The sequence below is a fragment of the Pteronotus mesoamericanus genome, unplaced genomic scaffold, assembly GCF_021234165.1.
Source record: "Pteronotus mesoamericanus isolate MK-2021 breed Mesoamerican mustached bat unplaced genomic scaffold, CSHL_Meso_final contig_349, whole genome shotgun sequence".
NCBI classification, from domain to species: domain Eukaryota; kingdom Metazoa; phylum Chordata; class Mammalia; order Chiroptera; family Mormoopidae; genus Pteronotus; species Pteronotus mesoamericanus.
In genome coordinates this window covers 16,539-35,551 of record NW_026555138.1, presented here as the reverse complement: position 1 = coordinate 35,551, position 19,013 = coordinate 16,539, and the positions used below count along the sequence as shown (strand labels likewise).

Sequence of the window (19,013 nt, the reverse complement as noted above, 5' to 3'; positions counted from 1 at the left end):
CTTAGCTGGAGAGCCCAGCCTGAGGAACAAGGTGCCCCTCTCCGCCCCATGTCCTCAGTTGGACCTGTGCACTGTGGCCAGCAGCCTGGGTCTCAGGGAGCGTCCATCTTGGGTCAGGGCAGCGGGAAGGCCTGGCCGCGGCGGCCTGGGATGGGGCAGGCCCGGAAGGGGCAGTGAGTGGAGGTCACCAGGATCGAGAGCAGGGAAGCAGCCGGGGAGGCCCATGAGAACCCTTCCCCGGAAGCCGGGGTGGGGGGTGGGTGTGCATGTGATCCCCCACCCTGGCGGAGGCCCTTGGCTCCCGCAGCCGTGAGCAGGTGAGGACGCCAGCCCAGCCTTTAGACAAGAGTTTATTGTAGACTCGGGCGCCACTTGGGCCCCGGGCGCCCGTGGCCGGCTGGCCGGGCAAGGGCGTGTCAGGCTCCCACCGTGCCCAACGGCACCCCCAGAGCCTGCCCACCGCCACTGCGCCGAGGGCCATGCTGGGACCGGGTGTTCCGGAGCGCTGTCCCTGTGGGCACCGCGGGCAGTGGCCCTGGGTGACAGTCACCACGTGGTTCTACTCTACCTGTTATTGCATTTATACGCTTGTTGGACTCAGAAGACACTGGGTGAGGCAGGAGAGGCATCTCCAGGGGCTTCATGAGGCTAGGCAGGCGCAGCGGCAGGGCAGGCCCTTGCTACCCACGCACCCCCACCCCACGCCCACGCCTGGCTCTCAGCTGCCCCAGCCTCCGGAGCTCCCCTCGGACACAAGCTGGAAGAGGAACCGTGGGAACCCCTCCCAAGACTGGCCTTGGGGCTCTCTGTCTGCCCAGCAGGGGCGGAGGGGCAGGCGGGGGCCGTGTGGCGGCCTCAGGGCAGCCCCACGGCAGGGCCCACCCAGATCGACCCTCGCCCCCCAGCTGCAACCAAAGAGCAGAAGAGGGGACAGTGAAATAGCCACACCCTTTAATGTCCCCCCACGGCTGGACCCCTGTCAGCCTGGGGCTTGCTCCTGCCCTGGGGGCCCATTGGGAAGCTGCTGCCAGGAAGCCCGCAGGACCACCGGGGACCCTCGAGACAGGCTGGCGCGGCGGGTGCTGTCCACGGTCGGGTCACCCTCAGGGTCCGCCCTGCCCACGGCCCCCGGGCGCCTGGGCCCTGGGCCCTCCGCCCCATGTCACAGCTCCCCCCCGTGCTGCTTGGTGACCCTGGGACCTGGGCTCCTTCTGCCTGGGAGGTTGGGGGGAAGCGTGAGGGCCAGCCAAGGGGGCTTGTCCACCCCTCCCTCTGCGGGCCTGTGGGGCATGGGTACGTGTATTTCTTACAGAGGAGGGGAGAGCTAGCTGTGTGTGAATTCGCATGCACGAGGTCCCCGAGGACTGTACAGGAGCGGCTGGGTCTCTGCCCGGTACCAGCCCTCACTTTTTCCGGACCAGGAGGACGACACCAAGAATCAGGGCTGCAGCCGCCACGGCCACGCCCCCAGCCAGCAGCAGGGGGGTCAAGTTCTCGAAGGGGCAGGGACCTCGGCCCCCGGGGCCCCCACCGGGGGCCTGGTCCTCCTCAGCCCCATCTCCAGGGCCCTTGGGCTCGGGGGCTGCATGGGGGCCGCTGGGGGCCGTGGGGGCCGGCTTCAGGTTGCTGTGGTTGTTGAGAAGGGCCGGGTCCGCCTTGGCCGGGGTCTTCTTGGCAGGGGGTGGGGTGGGGGCCACTGGCGGCTCCTGCTTCTCCACTTGGGCCTCCTTCTTCCCGGGCTTGGCCGAGGGGGCTTTCCCGTCTGCCGTCGGGGGTCCTCTGACCTCGGCAGCAGCCGGAGCTACCTTGGTGTCGGGCTTGGGGCTGCTGGCCGACTTGCCCCTGGATTCCATGGCGGCCGTGCCGGCAGGCTGCACGGGGCGTGCGGACAGGCAGGTGGCTGGACCGCGGCGGCTCAGTACAGCTCAGCCCTGCGCATTACATGGACCTGGGGGAGACACAAGGAGGCGCTCCCATCCCGCCCCCACTGCCGGTCCCTGCCGAGTCACCGCCCAGTCCTCTGCTCAGGGTCCTCCTCTTCGAGGGCCCAGCCTCCACTCGCGCCCACAACTACTCCCTGAGAAGCCCCCAGCCACACAGGCAGGGGCCGTGGGCTCCCCGTGGGCGGGTGGAAGCGGATGAGACCGGCCAGGGCCAGCTTCCTTTTCTGTAAAACAGTCCTCTCTCCACACATGCTGTGTCCGTGACAAGGCCGGAGAAGAGTGTGCGGTCGGGGGAGACGGACAGCAGCCGCGTGGGCCAGGGCAGAGCCGGCTGTGTGTCCTTCTCCGAGGGGCTGGGTCCAAGGCAGGGGCAGGGCAGGGAGGGAACCTGGAACTGGACTCTTCGGTGCCCGCAGGGCAGGAGTGGGCCCACGGCCCCAGGCCCTGGATGCGAAGCACCGAGACATGTCCCGAGGAGGCTGGAGAAGCCAGGAGGGCGGTGACGGGCCTGTGCTCCCTGGCCCGGCGTCTGCCCTGGCACCCCCCCCCCCACGCCGGCCTCACCTGCTCCAGCTCAAGGGCAAGGCGTCCTTCCCAAGCCAGAGGCTGCACCTGCCTCTGCGGGCAGAGGGGCCCCCTGGAGTTAGCCTCGGGTGGGCACTGCCTTGTCAATCAGCCTCCGCATCTGGGCCAGGCGGAGGGTGGGGGTCCGGGCTGAAGGAAAGGCCTGGCCCCATCCTTAACGTCTCGACTGGGGCGACGGAGGGCGCAACGGGCACCCAGCCCCCCTCGGCCTGAACCCGCGCTCCCTGCAGGCCTAGGCGCCACCTGTCTGCCTCGCCCCTGGAGGATGGGAAATCCCCGACCCGCAGAGCCCCCAGAGGGGGAGGCCATGGTCGCCCAGGTTCCCTACCGGGCCCAGGGACTCTAACCACACCGAAGGTCGCCTGAAGGTCACAGCACGACGGGGATGTCCCAGGGAGGGCCGGGCCGCTGCTCCACTTCCCAGGGAGCTCCAGCAGCCCCTCCCCCGGTCGTTCTTGAGGGGCACCCGGCTGCTGGGGGTCAAGTTCGCAAAGGGCAGGTGGTCTGCTTCCCCCGCCCGCCCTCGGTTATTTTTGGCTCGCACTGACGTCACCCGGCTGCCCCTTCGCCCGCCTCGGGGCCGCTGTACCCGGCGAGTGATGACCTTCAAGTTGGGGAACTGCCGCTGCGCCCCGCGGGCCCCAGCGCCCCCATCCCGCCCCGGCCCCAAGCCGAGGAGCCCCGGCCGCCTTACGCTGCTGCTCCTGGCGCTCCCAGCTCGGCGCTCGGCGCTCTCCGCGGGGTCGCGGCGGCGAGCGGCGGGCGGCGGCTGCAGATGCGAGACCGGGAGTTTCCCACAATGCAGTGCGTCGGCGCGGGCACTGGGGGCGGGGCCGCAGCGGCGCAGGCTCCGCCTCCCTCCTGCAGCGCTGCGCCGGGGCCGCAGGCGGGTCTGGGGCCCGAGCCCAGCCCCGCCTTCAGTCCCAAGGGTGGTTTAGGTCAGGCCGCGAGGGTCAACGGCCGCCCTCCCGCAGCCCCACCCAAGCCGCGCGGGAGTCCGGAGCGACTCCTCCGGACCCCTGCAGGCGCAGGCAGAGGGCGCTTTCCTCCCCCACTCCCGCCCCTAACAGAGTCTCGGAGAGCGCACATCTACTTAGAATATTTATTTATCTTCTTACATGACAAGACACAAAAAGTCACTTCTTCAAACTCCTCCAAAGGAAAAAAATATAAATCTGTAAGCAGCAGCAGCAGCTTCCAGGGGTACAGATGTGATGGGGACAACCGTGAGCTGGGGGCTAGGCCTTAGCCCCAGGTAGTGTCACTGGGAAGGGGCCTCCTCAGAGGCCTGGGACGGGGACACAGGGACACAGCACCAGCACGTCAGGACCAGTCACCAACACGATCACGTGGCAGGGTGGGGGTGGGGCGGGCAGGGCAGCGGAGCCTGCCTCAGTTCACACGGATGGGCCTGGAGGTCGGGAGGGCGCAGCGCGGAGTGTGGTCAGGGGCTTTGAGCAGAGGGCCAGCGAGCAGGGTGGACTCTGAAGAGGCAGCTCCTGGCCCCGCACCCCCGCGAGCAGAGCAGGTGCCCAGGCTCCCTACTGGTCTTCATGCTCGCCCTTCCCCTGGCCAACAGCAGACCCGCGGTGCCAGTCTCAGGAAAGGAGCCAGACTAAACCAAGTTTCCTGGCAGGGTCAGTGGGGAGCCTAGAGTGCACACGTGCACTGGCGCGCGCGCGCGCGCACACACACACACACACACACACACACACACACACACAGGCTGCCTGGCCACGTGGGAAGGGCGGGCAGCAGCCCCCCGCCCCCCTCAGCCCCATGTCAGAGGGGCCAGGCCAGCTGAAGGCCACAACCAGTTCCACAAAGCACTCGCATGTGCAAATGCTCTGGGCCCCCAGCCTGGGGTGGGGCAGGGGCCCCCAAGGAGGACTGCTGGGTCCAACAGCTGGGGTGGGGGCTCCCTGGGAGTCAGACGCCCCACCTGGGATCCCTGACTCAAGATGGGGGGGCAGGAGACCCCGATGCCCCTGCAAGGCTGGCCAAGGAGAGAAGAGCAGCAGCGGGAGGCTGGGCAGAGCCACTCGTGCTCAGCGAGTTAATAAATAGGTTTGTGCAGGGTCCCCTCTGTGGACTCGGGGCCACGCCCCGGGGGCGGGCCGGCGGCCTGGAGGGAAAGGTCCACCTTGCCCAGCCCACGCCTGGGGGGAGCCCCCAGCTCAGAGACCAGCTCTGTCCCTGGGGTGTCCGGGCCAGGCTGGAGCTGGAGCAGCGCGGGCCCCAGGAATGTAAAGGTTTCTGTGGTTTCTACATAAATAACACCCATTGATCCCAGTGGTTGTGCAGGCAGGACCCCTCGGTGTCCGCGTGTGGGGGCCCTGCACCCCTTCCTCTGCCCGCTGCCCGCCCCCCCCCCGCCGTCCGGGCCGGGGGCGGCGAGGGAGACCTTCCCTGGCTCCATCCTGGGCAGGCTGCCCGGCCTCAGCCCCACTCTGGTCCTGCTCGGTGCGGGCGCGGAGGGCCCGGGCTCAGGGCTGGGGGTGCTGCAGCAGCCCCAGCAGGGTCTCGGCGATGCCCAGGAAGTAGACCACCTGCGCGATGCCAAACAGCGGGGCGATGACCAGGGCACGGCAGTAGGCGCCCTTCAAGAAGGCTGAGGGACCCTCGTTCCGCAGGATCTTCCTGTGGAAACAGGGGGTCAGAGCTGGTGCCGGCCTCCCCCGTGGCCCTGCAGCCCCGCGCCCCCGCCTCCTGAGGCACCGCGCCCACCTGGCACAGTCCAGGAACCCCGAGTAGGTGTCCTCATTGACCCCGCGCTGGAGGGACTGGAGCCGCGTCTTCACAACTGCAGGGAGGCGTGCAGGTCAGCGTGGGGGGTCCGCTCCCCCCCACCCCACCCCTGCCACCCCCAGCCCCCGCCGGAGGCCCAAGCCTGCGCACTGACCATCACAGGGGTTGACGGCCACGGCGGCCGCACTCCCAGCCACGCAGCCCGCCAGGAAGGACACGTAGAAAGGGGACTTCTCCCCGGAGGCCGGCTGGCCCAGCTGGTTCAGGTTGGCAAAGAGGGGGAAGTAGACGATGGAGAAGGGGACGTCCCTGCAGGCGGGGGTGGCGGCGGGTGACTGGGCGGCAGGGCGGGTGCCTCCCTCCGCCCGCCCGCCCTCCGCCCCCACCGACCCCCCCACCTGAGCAGTGTGGCCCCCAAGCCCTTGTAGAGGCCGGCGATGCCATGGGTCCGGAGCAGGTCCCGGGTGAGCTGGGTGGCCGTGGGCCGGGGCGGGGCCGGCGCCTCCACCGAGGGCTGGGCGCCCCCCCGTGCTGAGAGCTGAGCCTGGGCAGCCAGTATCTTTTTCTGGGCGGCTGGGGAGGAAGGGGACAGGCCCGCTGGCTCTCCCTCCAAGTGCAAGACAGCAGCAGGGGACAGGGCCCGGCTGCCGCCCCACCCCGGGGCTGCGCTCCCCACGCTCACCGATGCGGCCTGCGTCCTGAAGCTGGATCTTCAGCATCTCCATGGGGGTGGTGACGATCACCTGGCAGGTGCCGGCCCCGCAGCCCGCCAGCATCTCCTTGAACAGGGTCAGCTTCTGCCTGCAGCGGAGGGAGCGGGCCGCGGCCTGAGTCAGAGCCCCTGCCGCCCAGGGGGCAGCCTGCTGCAAGGAGCGGGGGTGAGGGGGGCAGCAGAGGCAGACGCAGCCCTGGGGGGGCGGGCGCACAGCTCCCTCCAGCCTGGAGCACCCCGCCGGGCCCTCTGGCGAGGGCGCTGAGCCCAACAGGCAGGTGGCTCCACTGCGGGCACGGGAACAGGGAAGGACAGCGGGGCCACACTCCAGCAAAGACAAATGGAGAAGCTCGGGGGTCTCGGGTGCCTCAAGGGCTGATGCTTTCAGCCCCCGCTCTGTGACAGTGCCCCAAACCCCTCCTACAAGGGGCGGCAGGCCGCGGCCCAGAGCCCAGGGCCCAGAGCCCAGGACGCCTGGGGCCGGGGCACGGGACGCAGCGTCTGCCTCGCCCCGCCCAGTGCCGGGGGCGGGACAGTCCAGGAAGGACAGAGGGAGAGGACGAGGCGAGGGACAGAGGAGGGAGAAGCAGCAGTGGGAAAGGGAGGCCCTGCAAGGTCAAGGTGAGGGGCAGTGGCGGGGGGGGGGCGGGGGGACAGAGCCTTTGTCCTTGGTCTGGAGGGGCACAGACCCCTCCCCCTAACCAGCTGGCAGGGCCAAGCCCCTCACCCGTCCTTGGAGAGCTGATATCGGAAGAAGTCGTTGGCGGCCAGCTTGATGGCCTTCTCCGGCGTGACGAGGGTCAGGTTCACGGCGGCTCCTGCGGGGCGCACAGCGCGAGAGGCCCGGGCGGGTCAGGGCTCGGGAGGCTCTCGGCCAGCACCGGCTTCACAGCGGGCACGGCTCTGCCCCAGCCGGCTCTTGGCTGCCGCCTCCTGCCCTCTCACCCACATCGGTGCCAGGCGGGGCAGGGCTCCCAGGCAGGGACAGGGCATTGCCGCCTCCGGGCCCTCTGCCCACCCTCCCCGAGAGGGACCCCTCCCTCCGGGATGGAAAGGGTTCACGATGGCAGGGGCGCTGGGCGAGAGGATGCCAGCATACAAGGCTGCGTCAGCCTGGTGGGCCGGAGCTGGGCAGGGGTGTGGCAACAGCAAGCCCCTCCTGGCCTCTTGGCTCGGGCTGCACAGCCTCTGGGCAAATCCAGGCTTGGGGACTGTTGGAGCTGCCTCCAGCCCCGCGGCACCCCCCTGCCAGCCTCCCAACACAGAGGGCCCTGCCTGTCCCCACGGGAGGAGGCTGCAGCCACTGTGGTTGGGACGGTGTCCTGCCACGCGAGGCGCTGGCAGCAAGTGAGGGATGGGGGGTGATGCCCAGGAAAGGTGGGGTGCTGAGGGCTGCCACTCCCCAGAGATCCCGCCCTGCCGTCCGCCGCCCCCAGCTCCAGCACCCAGGGCCAGGCCCGGCCCGGCGGACGGCCCATGCCACGGGGCCCACACTCGCACAGCACGCCCAGGCCTGCGGCCCTGCCCCACCTTCCCACCTGTCCCCCAGGCACTTTGGTGGGAGGGGCTGCCCAGGCCTGCCCCGTCCGGAGCTCACCACGGTACATGCCGAAGTAACCCTCTGAGCGGATGGTCTTGATGAGGCAGTCGGACCTGCGGCCACAGGAAGGGGTGAGCTGGGGGCGGGCCCGGGGCCCAGCCACGCGCTCCCCACGCCCGCCCTTGCTTCCATTGCTTTTGTGAAGACTGGGGGTGCACAGAGGTCAGCCCCTGAGCCTGTCCTGACCCCACCTTGTCCCCACGTCACACGGTCTGGACCCCCACCCGCCGGACGCGCTCACATGCTGCTGTACATCCGCTGGCCATTCTGCTGGTTCTGCAGCCTTGTCTTGGCCAGGTCGATGGGGAACACGCAGGTGACCCCGATCAGCCCCGCGATGCCGCCATTGACGAGCTTGGCAGGCAGGCTGTGTGGGCGGAGGGAGCGTCAGCGCCTCCGACTCCTTGGCCATAGGGTCGGGGGCAAGGGTCGGGGGCAAGGGCTGGGGGCAAGGGCCGGGGGACAAGGGCCGGGGGCAAGGGCCGGGTGGGGCCCAGTCGAAGGTAGGGCAGCTTTCTGACCTGATCTGCTTATCAGCCATCTGGTTGGAGCGCACCCAGCTGGAGGAGGGGCGGAGGCCTGCGGGGCAGGTGGAGGAGGAGGGTGGGACTGGGCGGGAGGGTGGTCCGCCACTGGCTGGGAATTTCAAAAGCACCTCCTGTCCTAGAAGGAAGAGGGGCTGGTATTGGCGGGGGTGGGTGGACCACTCAAGCACGGCACAGGAACAGGCTCCCCCAAACCCCCCTGAGATCTTTGAGGGGCCCTGCGCGCCACCCAGGCCAGAGAAGCATCAGGGTGGCCCGGGGCGCAGCTCTTGGGGAGGCACTGGCCACGCAGACTCCCCTGGAGGCCCCCTGTGGCAGCGTCCTCCGGCTCCTCACTCACGTTCACGCTCACGTGCACCCAGAGAGCCATCTTTAAAGGGCCAGGTGCGGGGGGGGGGGGGGGCAGGGGCTGACAGGAAGGGGACAGTTTGCCAGCTGGGTGAGTCACCTCAACCCAGGACTGGGCTGCAGTGGCCGACCCACCCTTGAGCAGAGGCCCCCTCCCCGGGAGAGGCACCCTGCTCGCCCACACTCAGCCCTGCCCCTGCCCTCCTCTGCACCCCTCCCTCCCACTGCATTCCCAGACAGACACGCACAAGACCCCATCATCGGCCAGGACCTCTGGGAGCTTCAGGGGTGTGGGGGCAGAGGGGAGGGGTGGCCGAGAGGCGGCAGCTGACCCTCGGAGGCTCCCTGTGCTTAGCCCCCACCATCCACCCTAGGATGGAGGCAGAGGGGACCCCTCTCTAGGGGCAGGGCTCGCGGCCCAGAGTCGACCCACGGGACTGCTTGTGGGGGCACAGCCAAAAAAAAGTGCGCTGTGGGGGCCACCCCGAGTCCACCTGCCACCAGCTTGTACCCGCAGCGCGGCCACCCAGTCACCCGCCGGGCTCGCCCCGGGGCTCCTCTCAGGACTGGTGACCTTCACCTTAGCTTTCCCAGGTCAGGCTGGCCCCCCGACCACCCAGCACAACATCCACCCCCACGGGGGCCGCCTCCGCAGCCCCATCCGGGCGCCCCCTCTGCTCACCGGGAGGCTCGGCTCCGTCTGCTCAGGGAGGCTCAGAGCCCGGCTCTGGGACCGCAGCCTCCAGCTCTCGGAGGAGCTCTAGTGGCTGAGGGAGGTGCCAGCGACAGGGATTGGCCCGTGGGCAGGCGGGGGGGAGGGAGGGGGAGCTGGGCGGGGAGGGACTTTCTCTTTCTCGGAGGCCGAGAGGTTCCCTGCTGCCGCCCAGCAGGACGGAGGAGCAGGGGCGTGAGGGGCCTCCCGCAGCCTCAGCCCGCAGGGCAGCGGGTCTGACACAGGCAGACCCAGCCAAGTGGGCCACCCGCCCACAGGGATGCGAGCCCCTGGCCCCGAGCCCCTGGGTGCCCCGTGCGTTCCTGTCTGCAGCTTGCAGGCTGGCCCTGTCTAGGGCCCTTGGTTCCCTGAGGATGGTGCTGTCTGTGCTCAGGTGCCCCCCCGCCCTGGACCCCAACGCCACCTCTGCTGGGAAATGGGGAGGGGGGTGTCTGCACCCACTTGTGTCTGCGGGACCGGTGTGGCCACTGGGGAGTGCATGTCGGGGAGACCTGGCACGGGGGCAGGAGAAGACACTGCTGTGCGCAGGAAAGTCCGGGGCAGGAGCGGCTGGGTCTCAGAGGCCACGGGCGCCCACAGGTCCGGAGGTCAGGAGGGCTGGCACTCCCACGGCTGCGGCCCTGCCAAGCCCCCCGCGGGCACACCCCCCGGGGCCCAGGGCTGCACGGGCCTGCTTCTCTGCGCCCCAGCCGCGGTCTCTGATTTTTACCCTGACCTCCCGCCCCCGCCCCCCAGGGGCAGACTGGCCGTGGGCAGCTCTCTCTGCGGCCCCAGGCCCTCGGGTGTGCAGGGACAGTGTCCCAGCTCCCAGGTCTCACCCTGCCCTCCTTCCTGGGCATCCCCAGACCCCACTTCCTGTCTGGGCTCAGTGATGGGGGTCCTGAGGTCAGACAGACCACCTACGGTGGGGAGAGGCAGGCTGGAGGCCGCAGCTTCCAAGCCTGAGAAGGCAGGCAGGGTCCCTCAGGGAAGCCAGGCAGCAACAGCGGGAGTCCGGGGGCTCTCTGGATAGACCCCGCACTCCCCACCCCTGCTTCTGCTCAGAGCCCACTGTGGAGGGCCCTGCCTGTGCTCCCCGTTGCCATGGAAGCCCCAGCCAGGCCAGACTGGTGACCTTGGCTGTCCACCCCTCTGTTTGGCCAGCCAGGTGAGCGGAAGGGCAGGCAAGCTGTAGGACGTTTTTCTGTTTCCTGGTCCCCAAGTAAAACCTCCCACAAGTGCAGCCCTAAGCTCCCCCACTCCCCAGAAAAGCCAGCGGTGGGACTAAGGGTCAGAAGGCCCCTATTCGGTCTCCCCAGTCCCTTCCCCCCGATGCGCTTTCCGTCCTGCCGGCTGCTGAGGCCCCCCGCCCCGTCCCGCAGAACCGGTGGGGATCGTGGACTCCGTCCGCAGGGGGCGGCTCACCCTCTGTCCTGCTGGACAGGTCCGAACCGGCCACACACGGCCATGCTGTCCCTTGCCAGGCGATGGCGACTCCAGCTACGCACGTGTCCACACACGTACGGCGGACTCCCACGTGTGCCGGCCCCCCCGCCGCCACACCCGCCCGGTCTCGGTGCCCAGGGCTCCGGCCCCGCGGAGCAACCACCCCGCGGGGACACGTGTGCACGGGGAGCGCGCTCGCTGCCGCCCGGGTAGGGCGCGGCCTCCCCCACCCGGCGGCCGTGGATCCGAGCATCGCCTGCCGGGGCCCCACCAGAGCCGCCCTGTTTGGGCAGCTGTCACCTCCCTGGGCCGCTTTGGCGCCCCTTGCTCCCAGCCGGACGCACTCTGGTTGGCTGAGGGTAAGGGGGCGGCCGCCGGGCACTCACCGCTCCGCCGCCGCCGCCGCCGCCGCCGCGCTCGCCTCCCCGACGCCGCGCGCAGGCTGCCAAAGTGCGTCCGCGCCACCGCGGTGCGCGCCCCGCCCCCCGCCCCGCTACCCCCACCCCCGGCCTTGCGGCAGCACGCGGGCTCCAGCTCCCCCTCCCGGCCGGCGCGGCCACTGCTCCCGCCTGGGCTGCAGGCCGCGCCAGCCTGCGCGCTGGCCCACACGTCGGTCACCCCTGGCGCCCCTGCATGGGTGAGGACCCCCGGGATGAGCCCTGTTGGGCCAGCGGCTGGCAGGCAGCGCGGGGACCAGGGCATCCTACGGGAGAGGCGATCAGGCCTCAAGTGCTTGGAGGAGACGGGGATGTTCCAGCCAACAGGGCGGATGCACAACTGCGCACGCAAGTGACTTTGTATCGAAGGTGCTGCAAACATTACTTTGTAGCCGGGGCTCCTCTGCCTCACAGGACACCAGAACAGCAGCAGGTGCCCGACACACAAGGGGGCCGTGGGTCTGTGCGCAAGGGCTTTTCCCCGAAGGTGCCAGGCCTCTGACGTCCACCCAACAAACCAGCTGAGTTCTGAGATGGCAACCAGATGAAGTGCATGTTTGTTACACATGAGAGGCCACTGTCCCCACACACAGGGAAGGCTTGAAAGCGGGGGCCTCTGAGCACCGGCCGGAGCCCAGCGGCAGCCAGCCCCAGGCAGACGGGGGCCGTCTAGGCCTGGGCCGGCTCCGGGGACTGTGGGGCGGAAGGCCCAGAGGAGGCAAGGTCCCCGGCGGCAAGGCTGGTGCGACGGATGCCATCTTGATACTTGTGGCGGCCAAGCTCCAGGATGGCCCGCACCTCTTCGGCCACATCCCGCCGGTCACTCTGCTCCAGGGCCTGCACTAGGAGCCCCACGGCCCCTGGCTGCCCGGCCTGGCGCTCAGCCCACGAGAAGAGCATGTGACGGATCTGCCCGTCCAGGTCGTCCCTGGGGAGAAGGGGCCTCCATGACTGAGAGGCCCAGCCCGGGACCACCCGCCACACTCGGCCACCAGCTCCCCCTGCCAGGGTGGGCTGCCTGCTCCCTGGGCCAGATGGGGCCAGACCACCCTGTCCCTGCCTGTTTGCCCTGCCCCCACCTGCCCTGGCGGGAACTTGGGCCAGCCCCTGCTAGGCCAGGCCTGAGGCTGGCCCACAGCGGCAGCAGCAGCAGGAGCCTCAAAGGAACCCACCGGAAGTCATGGCGGATGCGTTGCAGCTCCTGGTAGGACAGGCCCAGGCGCAGGGCCACGGCCGGCCAGTCAGGGCCCAGGCGCCCGGCCAGATTCAGCAGGTTGCTCTGGGTCAGGAAGCCGGTCTCGGCATCGCCCAGGTTCAGAGGTGCCAGGGAGAGGCCCGCCCCCGGCCCCTCGGACCTCCGCAGCCTCTGTGGGGAGAAGAGATGCGGTGAGCCCTGGCCTCTGCTCCCCAACCTCACTCCATGCCTTCCCGTCACCCCACCATCCCCCACCCCGGGCCTCACCGGCAGCTTGATGGGCAGAGTGGCCATCCACAGGGCGTCTGCGCCCTTCCTCTGCCGGGCTGCCTCAGCCTCCGCGGGCACCTCCTCGGGCACGGCTCCCCGATAGAAGGACACCTGGGTGGGATGAGACGGGTCAGTGCCCCGGCCTCAGCCCGGCAGCCTGGGGGCCCTACCCCGTTGGCCCACCTGGCCCCGCACGGCCTGCGCCTGCCGGTCCAGGGCGGTGGTCACGTACACCTCCTTCACGTTCTTCAGGTGCGAGTAGAACACGAAGCACAGTCGGCCCTGCACGCAGTCCGGGCGGTCTGGGGGCGGAGGCGGGCTCAGCAGGGGCCTGGGGGCGGCCCCAGGGCCCCCTCCAGGGGCGGGGTGGGGGGGTCCTACCGGCATCCACGTCGATGCCTCTTTCAAAGGCGGCAAAGAACTTCTCGCCTTCGAACATCTCCACCGTGTCCGAGGGCTCGGGGCCGCGGTACCGCTCCAGCAGCCGCCGCAGGGTGGTGTCCACCTGGGGGGCACCCGCCAGCTCAGGGCCCAACGCTTGGCAGCCACCCCCGCACCGACGTGGCCACCCCCGCCCTGCGGCCCCACCTTGTTGCGGGGCAGGCACTGCAGCAGGACCTGCTCGGGGTCCCGGCGCCTCTGCAGTGCGATCAGGTTCACACGGTGCAGCCGCAGCCGCTGCCAGGCCTTCCGCGCCAGGTCCCCCACACAGGTCTTGGTGGTGTACCAGAGCCAGTACCTGGGAGGGCGGGGGTCAGGGGGGCGGTACACGGAGGGGGCGGGCCAGGGAGGGGGCAGAGGAAACCGGAGGGGCACTGACCAGGAGAAGTGTGTGACCTGGAAGCGAGCGTACAGGTGGGTGAGCTCCAGCACCACCTGAGCCGTGATGTCGTCCCAGGTGACGGCCGGCGGAGCCCCGCGCAGCAGGTGCAGGCGGCTGCGGTCCAGACTCTGGCCTGGGCACGGGAGGGGGCCCCCGGCTGAGGCCTCTCCGCGGGGCTCCGCCCCCCAGCACTGCCCCCCCCCGCCCCCACCACAAGCCCGCTAGGCCGCCCAGGCGCCTCTCACCTGTGACACCGGGAGGCAAGGGCAGCTGCACGGTGACTGGGCGGAGAAAGCCGGGGGGACCGCGCTGGGAGAGGCCCAGCAGGGGGCTCGCGGCGGCCTCGGCCTCCCCCAGCAGGGCCCGCAGCTCTCGGGCCGGCGTCTGCACCACCTGGGGCGGGCGGGTCCACACGCTTGCCTGCGGTGCGCTGCGTGAGGCGCCACCCGCCGCCCTGCCGGCCGCCTGGCCTGTACCTGCATGTGGACCGGACGAGGCTCTTCGGTGGCTCCAGGAGGGAATGTGACCTTGACCCCAGGATGCCCCGAGGACCACAGCAACTTCCCCTCCGGTGGCACCAGGCAGGCGTTGGACACAGGGCGTGAAACCACAAGGAACCACGAGAAGTGGGGTACCTGGCAGTGGGCCCAGAGCCGCTGGGGGGGCGGGGTCAGACGGGGGTCGGAGTCAGGGCTGAGCCTCCTGCAGGGGACGGGGGGCAGGGCGCAGGGTCCAGGCCGAGCCACGGCCCCAGGCCTGCAGGGCCCTCACCTTCGGTGTCTCTTTCTCCAGGTGGGTCTCCAGGTCACTCCAGCTGTGGCCACTCCGGGTCCTCACCACCACCTCCCGGCAGCGCCGGGCCCGCGGCGGCACAAAGAGCAGCCACAGGCCGATGTCCTGCGGGGTGAGGGCGGGTCAGCTCCTGGCCCAGCCGGGCCCCTCTGCACCCGCCCTGCCCGCTCCGGCCGTGCCTGCTGGAAGGCCACCCCGTGGGGCTGCAGCTCCAGGACAGCACTGAGCAGGGAGTCGTGGGGACCCAGGGGGACGAGGCGCGGCTCCGGCGGCCACAGGCGATAGCGGATGGTGAGAGAGTGTGCGGTGGCCCCAGCCGGGAACTGCAGGCGGGCGCCGCAGGCCAGGGTCACAGAGCAGCCGTGGGGGGTCACGGGGAAGCTGAGTGAGACAGGGCGGCATCGGGTCAGACCCCGAGCGGCCTGCGTGGCGGAGCCTGGCGTCCTGGGACCCGGAAAGCCCCCGAGCACAGGCAAGCTGTCCGGCGCGCACAGGGTGGCCAGCCGCTCCTCCCGCCCCGCCCACACCTGTCGAAGTCTGAGGTGAGGAACAGTCTGGGCATTTCCCCGGCCACGGGTGTCCCTGCGGGAGCGCAGAAGGGCGGTTAGCGTGGGGACGGCTCCTGTGCCCTGACCGCAGCCTGTCCCTCCCCCGCAGCAAGCCTACCTGGGGGACTGCAGGAGTCTGGCAGGGGCTCGCCCAGGGGGTTCCCCTGCAGGCGCGCAAAGGGGGCGTCTCGCAGCTCGGGGGGCACTTCCCGGAGCTGGTTGTCCCTCAGGTCCAGCCGGGCGAGCAGCGGGAGGCGGGCCAGGCCGGCAGGCACTGAGGCCAGAAGGTTGCTGTGCAGGACAAGGAACCGCAAGGAACGCAGCTCCGCTGTGGGCAGGCGCCAGCTCAGGGCCAGCAGAGGACCACTCAGGGCCACCCCCGCCCTGGAGCGCCGGGCCAGGCCGGGTCGCTCATGCCGGGGCCTCCCAGGAAGCCCTTCCAGTCGCTGCCCCATGGCCGCACTCAGAGAGTCAGGCGCGCCTGAGCAGGGAGCCTCCAGGGGCGGGGAAGCGGCGGCAAACAAGGGCTGCCCGAGAAGAGTTGGGGCTCGAAGGCAGGCCAAGCCTGTGTGGGCAGGGGCCTGGCGGGGGACGAGGGGGCCCACGTGAGTGCAGGCCGGGCAGTGGCTGAGGGGCACTCCCCGGCAGGCCCCGGGAGCTGAGGGGGATGGGGCTGGTGCTCACCAAGGGAGGCCGGGAGGCTCTGCAGCCGGTTGGAGGCCAGGCTGAGCTCCTCGAGGCTGCGCAGGCTGCCGATCTCCGGGGGCAGAGTGTCCAGGAGGTTCTCAGAGAGGTCAAGGCGCTGCAGGGAGCACAGGGCTCCCAGGGCCGTGGGCAGCGTCCGCAGGCGGTTGTGAGTCACAGAAAGGAAGGTGAGGGCAGAGAGGGCCCCCAGGGCCTCGGGCAGCTCTGAGAGGTGGTTGTGAGAGAGCAGGAGGGCGCCCAGGCCACACATCTGTGGGACGCAGGCCGGCAGGGTCTCCAGGCTGTTGAAGCTCAGATCCAGGTGGACCAGGCAGGCCAGGCTGCTCAGGCCGGCGGGCAGCGCGGCCAGAGAGCCCCGGAGGCGGGCACCCTGCACATCCCAGTGCTGTCCGCCTGGGAGGGTGGAAGGCAGATGGGGGCCTCAGCCCCAAGGGCCCGCTTGGCCCCGCCCGCCAGGGACGCGGCGAAGGAGCTGCACGCGGGGGGGGGGGGGGCACAGACCCCCGGGTCTGCCCAACCCAGACTGGCAGATGGAAAGAGGCAGGGACGAGACCGAAGGCTTATCTCAGCTGGCAGCCCGCACCCACGCCCGCCCCGGAAAGACATGCACGCTGGAGTCCGCCGGGAGACCCCACCGGGCCGCTTCGGGGCCCGGGCGCTCAGCCCGCGTCGCCCTGCAGGCAGAGGGCCGGGTGCCGCGGAACAGAGACCCATGGTGGGGACTGGGGCTGGGGTTTACCTCTGAGGGCCAGATGCAGCAGCAGGAGCTAGAGATGGAGGTGGGACAGGGCTGGGACTAGGCGGGGCTCACCTCTGATGACCAGGGACCGGAGGCGCGGCAGGCTCTCCGGCACCCGAGCCAGCGTGGCCTCCAGCAGCCGAGGGTCTTCGTGGCCACTCAGCTGCAGGAACTCCACCTCCAGCAGCCGAGGGGTCTGCTGGGCGCACAGGTGCAGCAGCCGGCGGCAGCCCCCAGGGTACAGGTCCAAGCTCAGCCGGTTCCCGGCAGGGAGAAGGTGCGCCCCCAGACTCGCATCCACAGCGTCTGCAGCATCTCCTGCAGCATCTTCGGCAGCCGCCACCTGGGGCTCCAGCTCCCCCTCCGCCGCAGCCATCGCCCACCGGCAGGCCCCGGGGGCCAGGCATGTCCCAGCCTGCCAGGCAGGCCTGCTCAGGCAGGGCCCAGAGAGGCTGCACTGCCAGAGTGAGCAAAGGGGAAAGAGTGGCGCTGGACCCTCCTCCCGGCTAGGGGGACAGGGACTTGGCTGGGGGCGCCCCTGGGCCTGGCCAGCTGGCCCACAGATCCCTGCGCCTGGGCTGGGCAGATTGAGGTGGAAATGGGGCTGCAGAATGGGACCCCCAGGGCGGGTGGGGAGGGCGGCCAGAGCCTGGGAACCTGCTAGGGGGACGAAGGAGGTGGGAGGCTTCACAGACCAATTCTGGGAATTTGGTCAAGGGGCTCCAGAGCGGTCAGGTCACCCTGGCTGTTCCGTCCCTCCCTCCCTCCCTCCCCACTCTCTGGGTAAGAGTCCCGGGTCCAGCCCCGCCGCCCACGTGCACACTCAAAAGCTTTGACAGGAGGTCCCTAAAGGACTCTCATCTGCCACGTGGGGGCAGTGTCCCAGGCATTGAGTGATGGTGCCCAAGTGTGCCACAGAGGCGGATGTGAGAGAGGGGACCTGGGGTCTGAGACACTGCACCCCACTCCCTGACGCTTGGAGGAGGGCTCTTCCCGCCGTCCAGGTCACTCCACGGCGGCAGCGGAGGGAGGTGCAGGGCGCGTTCGGGGCTCAGGAGGCCTTAGCGCCGGTCCCGGCCCGGAGAGCGCACACCACACTCCCCCAACTCCGCCGTCCCCACTGCGCGTACCTGCGCTCCCTCCGGGCTGGCGCGGGCCCGCAGCCGGCCGGCGCGCTCTACGCACCCGGGCTGCCGCCGGCTGGCGCGCTTCCGGGCGGGCTGGGACTCCGGCGCCGCCCCCTCCGGCCCCGCCCCTGGGGTCAAGGCCTCAGGATCCCGCCTCAACCCGCCTTCCCGCGCCGGGCTTGCAGCCCTGGAGACGCGGACGCCAGCCCCATCTGCTTCGCCGCCCGCCCAGCTGCTCCCCAGCTTCCTGAGTCTGCGTCGGGCCGCGCCGTCCAGGCCGCCCCACAGGGAAGCCCGCGTTGCGTTCGCGCTTCCCGCCCTTTTCGAGGTCTGGGCCCCAGGCTCGCTCCGCTCTGGGGCCGTGCGTTTCCGGACGCGGGATTCAGTGAGCTGGTGCCATCTCGGGCGGCCGCGGGCTTTGGGGACTGACCGCATCTCCTGCCTAACACCCACCCCTTGCCAGACGCCAGAGCTCTGAGAGTGTGTCTGTCCTTCCCCAGCCAGCCCAGGGTGTGCTCTCCGGCCCTGCAGGGACTGGGCGCCAGCTAGAACGATCCTACGACGCAGGTCGGTGGCCCAGCAAACAGGAGGCCTGCCCGCGTGCTGCCTCCTTCCACCTGCGTTCCCATCTCACCAGGGAGGAAGAGGAGGCTCCAAGAGATCAGTTTGCCCAAGGCCACGCAGGTGGTGCCGGCCCGAGACCCTCACACCAGAGAGCCTCCCCACCGGTGCTCCTTCACCCCACTTTCACTCAGGAGCAGGAGCTCTGGCCCTGCTGGTGCGGCTCAGTGGACTGAGCACCAGCCTGCGAACCAAAGGGTCGCTGGTTCGATTCCTAGTCAGGGCACATGCCTGGGTTCCCCTCTCTTTTTTTTAAACCTTTTAAAAAAGATTTAATTTATTTACTTTTAGACAGAGGGAAAGGAGGGAGAAAGAGAAACATCCATGTGTGGGTGCCTCTTGTGCGCCCCCTACCGGTGACCTGGCCCACAACCCAGGCCAGTGCCCCAACTCGGAATCAAACCGGCGACCCTTTGATTCACCAGCTGGCGCTCAGTCCACTGAGTCACACCAGCCAGGGCAATAAACAAAATCTTTTAAAAAATATTTTTAAAAATGGGCAAAGGACATGAATAGACACTTCTCTGAGAAGGACATACACAGGGCCCACAGACATGAAACGATGCTCAGCATCACTAATCATCAGAGAGATGCAAATTAAAAGCACAATGAGATGCCACTTCACACCGGTCAGAATGGCCATTGTAACCAAATCCACAAACAGCGGGTGCTGGCGAGGTTGGGGAGAAAGGGAGCCCTCGTGCACTGCTGGTGGGAACGCAGACGGTGCAGCCGCTGTGGAAACCAGGATGGACTTCCCTCCAAAAACTAGAGATGGAACTCTTTTGACCCAGCATTTCCACTGCTTGGGGTGAACCCTAAGAATCCCAAAACACCACTTCAAAGGCACCTATGCACCCCAGTGTTCACTGCAGCAGCGTTACTTGCAATAGCCAAGCGCTGGAAACAGCCTAAGTGCTCATCAGTAAATGAGTGGATCAAAAAGCCGTGATACATTCACACAATGGAATCCTATGCAGCAGAAAGAAAGAGGGAGCTCCTATTCTTTGCGACAGCGTGGGTAGACCTGGAGAGCATTATGCTAAATGAAATAAGCCAGGGGGTGAGAGACAAAGACCGCGTGATCTCACCTGTAAGAGCAACCTAATGAACAAAA

At 69.2% G+C, this 19,013-nt stretch overlaps 3 protein-coding genes and 1 long non-coding RNA gene across 6 annotated transcripts; 1 reads left to right on the top strand and 3 right to left on the bottom strand.

The window, feature by feature from the left end:
• Window positions 1-372: 372 nt before the first annotated feature.
• On the bottom strand, window positions 373-3,291 carry CEND1 (cell cycle exit and neuronal differentiation 1). Of its 2 annotated transcripts, none has more exons than XM_054576818.1 (2): window positions 3,223-3,291; window positions 373-1,948 (listed from the first exon to the last, which is right to left on the bottom strand). In XM_054576818.1, the coding sequence occupies exon 2, from the start codon at window positions 1,851-1,853 to the stop codon at window positions 1,404-1,406; it is 450 nt and encodes a 149-aa protein (XP_054432793.1). In that variant the 5' UTR covers window positions 1,854-1,948; window positions 3,223-3,291; the 3' UTR covers window positions 373-1,403. The 2 variants fall into 2 exon arrangements, with proteins under 2 accessions (XP_054432793.1, XP_054432794.1); XM_054576819.1 differs by lacking the exon at window positions 3,223-3,291 and adding an exon at window positions 2,508-2,640.
• A 354-nt stretch (window positions 3,292-3,645) lies between these two features.
• On the bottom strand, window positions 3,646-9,211 carry SLC25A22 (solute carrier family 25 member 22). 2 transcript variants are annotated; one of them, XM_054576814.1, is made up of 10 exons: window positions 9,164-9,211; window positions 8,110-8,251; window positions 7,830-7,955; window positions 7,586-7,641; window positions 6,716-6,806; window positions 5,959-6,077; window positions 5,675-5,849; window positions 5,431-5,585; window positions 5,256-5,331; window positions 3,646-5,168 (listed from the first exon to the last, which is right to left on the bottom strand). In XM_054576814.1, the coding sequence occupies exons 2-10, from the start codon at window positions 8,127-8,129 to the stop codon at window positions 5,015-5,017; spliced, it is 972 nt and encodes a 323-aa protein (XP_054432789.1). In that variant the 5' UTR covers window positions 8,130-8,251; window positions 9,164-9,211; the 3' UTR covers window positions 3,646-5,014. The 2 variants fall into 2 exon arrangements, with proteins under 2 accessions (XP_054432789.1, XP_054432790.1); XM_054576815.1 differs by having other exon boundaries at window positions 7,589-7,641.
• A 2,534-nt stretch (window positions 9,212-11,745) lies between these two features.
• PIDD1 (p53-induced death domain protein 1) lies at window positions 11,746-17,340 on the bottom strand. Its single transcript, XM_054576820.1, is given in 16 exon segments — window positions 11,746-12,004; window positions 12,249-12,442; window positions 12,539-12,652; window positions 12,725-12,843; window positions 12,923-13,046; window positions 13,130-13,280; window positions 13,362-13,497; window positions 13,610-13,757; window positions 13,841-14,020; window positions 14,136-14,323; window positions 14,326-14,537; window positions 14,684-14,738; window positions 14,823-15,032; window positions 15,389-15,802; window positions 16,221-16,600; window positions 17,279-17,340. Coding segments are annotated over 15 exon segments (2,808 nt in total). The 5' UTR covers window positions 16,525-16,600; window positions 17,279-17,340.
• On the top strand, window positions 13,601-18,014 carry LOC129073141 (uncharacterized). The gene is made up of 3 exons (XR_008529414.1): window positions 13,601-13,990; window positions 14,157-14,447; window positions 17,776-18,014. It is a non-coding gene; the product is annotated as an uncharacterized LOC129073141 (long non-coding RNA).
• Window positions 18,015-19,013: the final 999 nt, after the last annotated feature.